This window comes from Galeopterus variegatus, unplaced genomic scaffold, assembly GCF_000696425.1.
Source record: "Galeopterus variegatus unplaced genomic scaffold, G_variegatus-3.0.2 Scaffold1289, whole genome shotgun sequence".
NCBI lineage: Eukaryota > Metazoa > Chordata > Mammalia > Dermoptera > Cynocephalidae > Galeopterus > Galeopterus variegatus.
The window spans coordinates 290,761-299,440 of NW_007727400.1; the positions used below are offsets into that span (position 1 = coordinate 290,761).

The 8,680-nt window shown below is 37.5% G+C and overlaps 1 protein-coding gene across 3 annotated transcripts in view; it reads left to right on the top strand.

The window, feature by feature from the left end:
* The window catches only part of LGR5 (leucine-rich repeat containing G protein-coupled receptor 5), a 137,195-nt gene extending 132,019 nt beyond the window's left edge, over nucleotides 1-5,176 (top strand). For 2 of the 3 annotated variants that reach the window (XM_008576103.1, XM_008576105.1), the window contains 3 exons: nucleotides 595-740; nucleotides 2,934-3,017; nucleotides 3,987-5,176. In XM_008576103.1, coding sequence (XP_008574325.1) covers nucleotides 595-740; nucleotides 2,934-3,017; nucleotides 3,987-5,071 — 1,315 coding nt within the window. In that variant the 3' untranslated portion in view covers nucleotides 5,072-5,176. The remainder of the gene's footprint in view (nucleotides 1-594; nucleotides 741-2,933; nucleotides 3,018-3,986) is intronic. The other variant, XM_008576104.1, reaches the window with a different exon arrangement.
* The last annotated feature ends 3,504 nt before the right edge of the window (nucleotides 5,177-8,680 follow it).

The following is an 8,680-nucleotide window of genomic DNA, read 5'->3' on the forward strand; positions in this document are numbered from 1 at the left end:
AAAACTTGTTATGCTTAGTACCATAAAGAAATACCTTTAAAGATTTTAGTTTTTTTTTTTTTCTTTAACCACAGTGCTTTTTACATACTTTTAATTACCAAGAAAGTAATATAACCCCAAAAGAGAGTTTGGAAAGTAGAAAAGAGTAGAAAGTAGTAAAAAATGCCCCCTAAACAACCTTTTAAGTTACTTCTTTCCAGACTTTGTTTCCAGTGTATTTTTAGTTGTTAGAATCAAAGTATACATACAAATTTATATCAGTTTTAGTCACTTAACATTATATCATAAGCACTTTTTGATGTTGCTAGCAGTCATTTTTTAGCCTTTTTATTATAGAAATTTTCCATCATTTGAGTGATGGAAGTTGCATTACTCAACTTCAGCAATTATCACATTTCATAGTGATAATTTGTAATAAGTAACAAATTCTCCATTGTTATAAGTAGCACTGTAGTGAACATCTTTATGCTCATAACTTACATTTTGGATTATTTATTTAGAGGTAGAATGATTGGGTGAAAGCTGATGAACACTATATTAGGTGACCTTTAAGTGTGTGTTTGTTTGTTTTTTTTTGCTTTTGTCCCTTTAAAGGGTTATAGAAATGCCTTATGCTTACCAGTGCTGTGCATTTGGAGTGTGTGAGAACATCTATAAAATTTCTAATCAATGGAATAAAGGTGACAACAGCAGTATGGACGACCTTCATAAGAAGGATGCTGGAATGTTTCAAGTTCAAGGTAAGACATGGTGATGAAATTATGACTGGAAGCGTCTTGAAAAATCATCAAACAGATCATCTGAACTCTAGACAAGTCCCTATGTAATCACCCTAGAAAGCCGAGAATCGATCCCACTTTTTAAAAACTCCCTGTCCATCATACAAGTCCCTATGTAATCACCCTAGAAAGCCGAGAATCGATCCCACTTTTTAAAAACTCCCTGAGAAAAAGGAAGTTCCCTCGGGATTCATTCTAAAATTTCATCTGTTCTGTAAGTGCATTCTTAATATTTATATTTAGAATTAGATTCCCTTAGCATATATTGTCCTCAGGAGTGACTACTGATATCATTATTTCCATAAACTTTTTAAAGGGTCTTATCCCTGTGGATACTTTTTTCAGACGTGCTTCTGAACATTTTTCTCCAGAAGACAAAATCCATTTTTATTCTTATGGCCTGAGGGGAGTGGAGGATATAGGCAATTTAGATTCCTCCATATTTCAGCAGAAGGGCTTAAGAATCCAACTTTTTATCCACCTAATTCTAAATCATTCTCCCCTCCTACCCCCCACAGGGGTATCTGTCAGGAAGGTGAAATGAGATAATGTCTGTAAAGCACTTGGCTTTCCTTGAAGTAAGACGTTACTTAAACAGACAGCAATGCATCTCAAACCACACCTGTGGTGATGAGGAGGCACTCTGGGCAGCTCCCCCTCCTTTCCCTGCCAACCCTGAGAGTTTGCAGAGAGTCTAAACAGACTGGCTTCTCATCCTTTGGGCCTTAATGATTTGTTGATTCCAAAGCAAGTGTGATTCAGTCTGTCTGCAGATTACCCTAACATTTCTTCCTGCATGCATATCAGTTTAAGGAGCTGATATCTTGGCCCTTGGCTTTTTTGTTTTATGACTGGGCATGTGTCTTGCTTTTGTTCTTGCTTTAGTTTTTGCTCTTCCTGCCTGGCCCACTCTAATTTCTACTATATTTATTCATTCAAAAACAAACAAACAAAAAACCCAATCAGAAAGCCTACTGTGTGCCAAGTACTGTTCTAGGCCCTGAAAGTACAGATGTTCCTCAACTTCAATGGGGTTACATCCCAATAAACCCATCATCAGTTGAAAATACCGTAAGTCAAAAATCCATTTAATACACCTAATCTACCGAATATCATAGCTTAGTTCAGCCTACCTTAACCATGCTCAGAACACTTACATTAGCCAACAGTTGGGCAAAATCATCTGGCAACATAGTACACTGTAGAGAATCAGTTGTTTACCCTGATGATAGTATGGCTGCCTGGGAGCTGTGCTCACTGCTGTCGCCCAGCACCACAAGAGAGCGTCGTACAGCATATCGCTAGTCTAGAAAAAGATCAAAATTCAAAATTCAAAGTATGGTTTCTACTTAATAAAGGTGTATCACTTTCACACTATGGTAAAGTTGAAAAGTAGTTAAATTGAACCATCATAAATTGGGGACCGTCTGTACACAATGAACAAGAGACATAAGGTCCTTCACAGAGTTTATTTCCAAGGGCAGTGATTCTCAATCCTAGGCCACATATTAGAACCACACAGTAGCTTTTAAAAAACACTGATACCCAAGTTCCACAAGACCAATTAAAGCCTCAGCTTTGGGAAAATTTGTTAGATCACAAAACTATTTCATGGACAGCTAAACCAAGCACCAAGTAGTTATTTGATTTGTCCTCTGTTATGTAGAATTCCCTAGGGGAGACTGAAGCCTACTGTACCTGATTCGCTCTCTTGTGCTCAAAGAATACAGCCTAGAACATTTGCACTATAGCTATCATGGTTTTAGAAAACTGGGTAAAATGGTTTCTGCACTGAATGGAGAGGCCCACAGCCTCTCTCTAATTCAGGTCTGTAATTTGGGGACATGGAGAGCTCCAGGAAACAAGCACAGAATAAATGAGCTTAGATGTTACAACCTGGGGTCTGGGGTCACTATCTCTCACTCCTACTTGTGCTGGAAAAGTATGTCATAGTAACTTGAGCGGAACATCCAAAGGCAACTTTATAATAAACTTGCAAGAAAGCCAGAGCCCAGGGAAAAGCAGGATATTTTGCTTTCAGTTCCTTCTGTTACATTTCATGTCTTGAGAACAACCCAGGACTCTTCTCTCTGGGATTTGATCCCTTGAAAAGAGAAATAGAACTAATCATTCCAGGACTTCTCATTTCTGCAGATGAGCGTGACCTTGAAGATTTCCTGCTTGACTTTGAGGAAGACCTGAAAGCCCTTCATTCAGTGCAGTGTTCACCTTCCCCAGGTGAGAAAGCATCAAAACTGCCTCAGCAGCAGTATCTACCATTGACTCTGAAGCCATCAATCACATTGTGGGTACACTTCAAAACTAAATCTGTGCTACCTTTGCAGCTCCTCAGTACCCCTCCCCATGAAGATCTGTAAAATACAAATATTCGTTCCCGGGAATTGTGCTCCATTCACAAATAGGATTTTTGTGGGGGTATTTTGATTCAAGTTAATGGAAACTAAAGAATCAAGCATGTTGTTAGAGGCATATATAATTTTTTAATGATATTAGCAATTCAGCCTGGAATAGTGTGCTATAATCTTGCATTTATGTAGCCACTGATTTTTTGAAAGTGATTTATTTTAAGTCTTCTCTATAAATAACCACTTGGTAAAAACAAATAATCATTTGTGCAGATAAGTTTTAAAAAAGAAAGAAACAAACAGTATTGAATTTACTTGTTTGTCTCATTTCCAGAAACAGATGGGCCAGTTGAAAAAAGACAGCTGGGAAGGGCTGATATTTTATCTTGAGCAATTACATTGTTCCTTGCTCCCTAACATCAAATGTCAATCTAAAACTAAGATGAGATTTTCATGAAATGCACATTCGTTCTACCCATGTTTCCTTTTCTAATATTATGGAGTATTTCCCTAGAATTCTCCTTCTCTGTCTATGGAACCTTATTGAAGCAGTCTGAAAAAATGTAATAAACAGTCCAGGAAATCTGGCTTTTTACCTGGCCCCAACACAGCTGCATCTTGGGAGCACCTGGCATGCTCACCCAGCCAGTGCTGCGGAAGATCCCAGGTGACAACCACTGTGGATTGAGAAAGTGGAGCAGGCCACATGGTCTCTATGCCTTACTGTGGCTGTTATTGGGCTCTATCTCTTGGTATCCCAATTAGAGAAACAAAAGGGTAACTTGGCAAAAGTTGTATATTTTAATTTGATACACAGTCTTTCTCTTCCTTGAACTTCTAGGCCCATTCAAGCCCTGTGAGCACCTGTTCGGTAGTTGGCTGATCAGAATCGGAGTGTGGACCATAGCAGTTCTGGCACTTACTTGTAATGCCTTAGTGACTTCAACAGTGTTCAGACCCCCTCTGTACATGTTCCCCATAAAACTGGTAATTGGAATCATCGCAGTAGTGAACATGCTCATGGGGGTCTCCAGTGCTGTGCTGGCTGGCGTGGATGCATTTACTTTTGGCAGCTTTGCACAACATGGTGCATGGTGGGAGAATGGGGTCGGTTGCCAAGTCATCGGTTTTTTGTCCATTTTTGCTTCAGAGTCATCTGTTTTCCTGCTTACTCTGGCAGCCCTGGAGCGTGGGTTCTCTGCGAAATGTTCTGCAAGATTTGAAACAAAAACTTTTTCCGGCCTGAAAGCAGTCATTTTGCTCTGCACCCTGCTGGCCCTGACTATTGCCACAGTTCCCCTGCTGGGCGGCAGTGAATATGGTGCCTCCCCACTGTGCCTGCCCCTGCCCTTTGGGGAGCCCAGCACCACGGGCTATATGGTTGCTCTTGTCTTGCTCAATTCCCTTTGCTTCCTTGTGATGACCATTGCTTACACCAAGCTCTACTGCAATTTGGAAAAGGGAGACCTGGAGAATATTTGGGACTGTTCCATGGTGAAGCACATTGCCCTGTTGCTCTTCACCAACTGTATCCTTTACTGCCCTGTGGCTTTCTTGTCCTTCTCCTCTTTACTAAACCTCACATTTATCAGTCCTGAAGTAATTAAGTTTATCCTCCTGGTGATTGTCCCACTTCCTGCATGTCTCAATCCCCTTCTCTACATCCTCTTCAATCCCCATTTTAAGGAGGATCTGGGGAGCCTGGGAAAGCAAACCCACATCTGGACAAGATCAAAACACCAAAGCCTGATGTCTATTAACTCTGATGATGTTGAGAAACAGTCCTGTGACTCAACTCAAGCTTTGGTAACCTTCACCAGCGCCAGCATAGCCTATGACCTACCTTCCAATTCTGTATCATCACCAGCATATCAAATGACTGAAAGCTGTCATCTTTCATCTGTGGCATTTGTCCCGTGTCTGTGATTAATACAGGAGAGAAAAAGTTTTCAGAAGTTGAAAACCTAAAAATGTGAGACTGAGTTCATCAGAGCAGTAGCTAAGAATAGCTGAGTTGAAACTTGGTTTAAAAACCAAAAAAAAAAAAAAAAAAAAAAAACCCCCTCGGTGTGAAAAAACAGAAAATCTATTGATACTTGAGAGTGAACTATAAGTCTAAATGCTGCTTGTATAATTTGTTCAGCTAAGGGGTAGATCAGGCACACTACTTAGGTGAGCCCAGATGAAAAAAGCAGATTGAAATGTTCTTCAAAAAAGATTCTCCATGATTTTAATTGCCTGTCTTTAAACTTACCAACGTAATCATTGTGGCGGGGGACAGGGGACGCACTTGCTTGCCAAATGGGTTTATTTAAACCCAAAGTCTCCAAAGATGACTGGAGGTATTAGGAAAATAAGGATTTTAAATGGCCTACATTACTAACTACAGGTTGTTATCCATAGGATTTCATTTTAATGAACACATGGAGATGTTTTAGTCCTCCTTTGCCTTTCCTCAGAAAGGATCCTACCAAGTCACCAATTCTTTGGATGGATAATCTGACATTATTAACTCACTTGTATTCAGACCATTTTTAGAGAAACTGGGTTTTATGTATCAGCACTAGATGGTTCCACCCTCAATGCACTAAAACTACCTACAAATATTTTGAAAGGAAAATTAACTGAAATTCCTAAATTCCTATTAAGGCAATCATGTACAGGTGAAATTTGTCTTGTCTAATTCATTTTCACTCCTTGGCGTCCAAAGCTCAGAAGGAAAGTCCATTGCCGGCAATGGACATACTTAAAAAAAATAGTAAGCAACCTGGGATTTTTTTCAGGGTGAGTGCACATTTTTTGCAAGAGATTTTATCAGTTGATTCAAACCAATGTGCATCTTAAGATAATGATCAAATGCAGACACAACATAAATTAAGTTCACTAATATAACTTCTCACGCATGTGCTCTAGTAGCTCTAGCAATGATGTCTGACACCATTTTGGACTTAGCAGAGACTTGGTAACATACTACCCTGTTTATTTATCTTGGTTTTAGCTGTATTTTCTCTGTATCAACCTATTTGATGTCAGGAATATTACTTCTATTCTTACTCCATATTAAAACATGTGTTAGGTATTTTAAGAGGCAAATTGCTAAATATTAAAAGTCAAACAATTAATTCTTCACTTCTATTATCCTAATTAGCTTCAATACACCCACACCAAAAGGCTGTTAGGTAGATTTATTTTTATATAAGCATGTTTATTTTGATCAGATGTTTTAACTTGGAATTGAAAAAATACATTTATGAGAGGTTTTATAAGATGTGTAAATATAGAACTGTATTTATTACTATAGTAAAGATTCAATAACATTAAGGACCATGATAATAAACCATGTACAGTGGCATATTCTTCCACATATATTGTTTTTCTGCCTGTTTTCTTTAAATTCATTAATTGTATATAATATATGTAAATATATAGTACTTGTAAATAGATTCTAAATTTCCTTTTCTATTAGGTATGAAATAAATTTGTAATAAAATGTGTGAGTATAAAACAAAATATTTTCAAGTCTATTTATTGAACCCACAGGAAGTTTTAAAGTCTTCTAAGTGTTTTAAATTTTTGGTGCATAAGTACATTTGCTGTGTAAGTATTTGTACTTTAATTCTTTAGGTATATTGAACTTATCTTAAGAAATAAATCTTTCACAAGAACAAATCAAAATATCTTTACCAATTCCTAGATTGTTTTAACTATAACCAACAAGCCATTTTGTCATGTCATTGGTGAAGTTTACTGTCCCCAGTAATAGATAGTTTGGATTTTATAGCCAGAACCTACAGTAGTCCCAAGCTTCTTTTGCAAGGTAAGAAAAAAAAAAAAAAACACAATTAGAAATGTATGAATAACAAATCGATATTAAATTATTCAACATGGACACTAGTTTCTTATAAATTCTTCCTATAAAGCAAACACATATCATGACCATGTCCAGGCCAAACTATAAGGACATGAGATTCCTAAGGCACAAAGAATACACTCTTTCTCTTCAGTTCCCATGCCCCAAAATATAAGAAATGGAATTATTTTTCTAGACACCTTGTCCCAGACCCTATCAGCTTCAGTGGTGATTCCTGCTTTCTCTGTATGGGTTGCAAAATGAAACCATCAAGTACTGGTTGGAGGCCTAGCAGTATTTCTAACATCAATCCATGTTTATAAAGCACCTCCAGCGTACCTGGCACTGACTTTCCCACCCGTCCATAAGACTTAACCATATGCTTTAGCCTAAATCTAGTTAACCAGGCACCCAATGGGACCCTACTATGCAGTCCACACTTGCATTATCTTCACCTGAAACAAAGGCTTATTCCTGTCCATCTCACTCCTCTTAGCCCAGGCAGCAGGTATAAAGCTTGCCTCTAGAGGAATGCATCTCAGTCTCTCTTCCCAACAAACTTGCTTTCAGGTGCCCAAGGTTAAGAACAAGTCCTGGCAGCCCACCCCTTTCTCTTCCACTCAAGATAGCACATCAGAAATGTAATTTAAAAACAAAAAACAGAACACTGAAATCCACTCTAATTTATTTCTTTAAAAACAAATCCATATGCTTTTTTTAGTTTTTTAGCAAAACACTAGTTATAATACATCTCACACAAAACACTGCTCTATTAGGTGTCTGATAAATGCTCTCTATTATAATGTAGCATGATCAGAAAGAATTGAAATTACATCCACAAATAATCTACAGTAAGAAGGGGGAAAAGACATAATAAAGAATAACAGGTTGAACAACAGTAAAAGCTGACAATGAAACAAATCAAAAGAACATTAACTAGTGAGCAGGCCCAGAGTAACTGGTTAACAATTTGTTTTCAAAAATAGATTCCCTCATTCAATAAATATTGTGTGCCTACTATGTGCAGTGTTCTATACACTGGTGATAATAAAACAAGGTCTGGAATTTGCATTCCAGCAGGGGGAAGATATACAATATGCAAATATAAACAAGGAAATATCCAATAGAAACATAAATGAAGGCAANAGTGAGCAGGCCCAGAGTAACTGGTTAACAATTTGTTTTCAAAAATAGATTCCCTCATTCAATAAATATTGTGTGCCTACTATGTGCAGTGTTCTATACACTGGTGATAATAAAACAAGGTCTGGAATTTGCATTCCAGCAGGGGGAAGATATACAATATGCAAATATAAACAAGGAAATATCCAATAGAAACATAAATGAAGGCAATACAGCTATTCTGAATAGCATGGTGGGAGTGACTGGCATGCTACTTTTAAAAAGTTCTCTCTGGAGAGGCAACTTTTAAACTGAGACCTAATTGCCAAAATGGAACGGCTTTTGCTTTTGCATTTAACTGGTAACATCAATAAAACTCATCATTTTTAGTTCCTCTGTTCCTGACCTATGATCTACTGTTTTTAATGACATTTTAATAAAAAAATATATTAGGTGGCTATTACTGCACATAATTTTTTTCTCAACTCTTATTGAAGAGAAAATCATTCTTATATGAAATAGGAAACATCTTTTCATTTAGTCTTGGCCAAAAATAGAAAAAA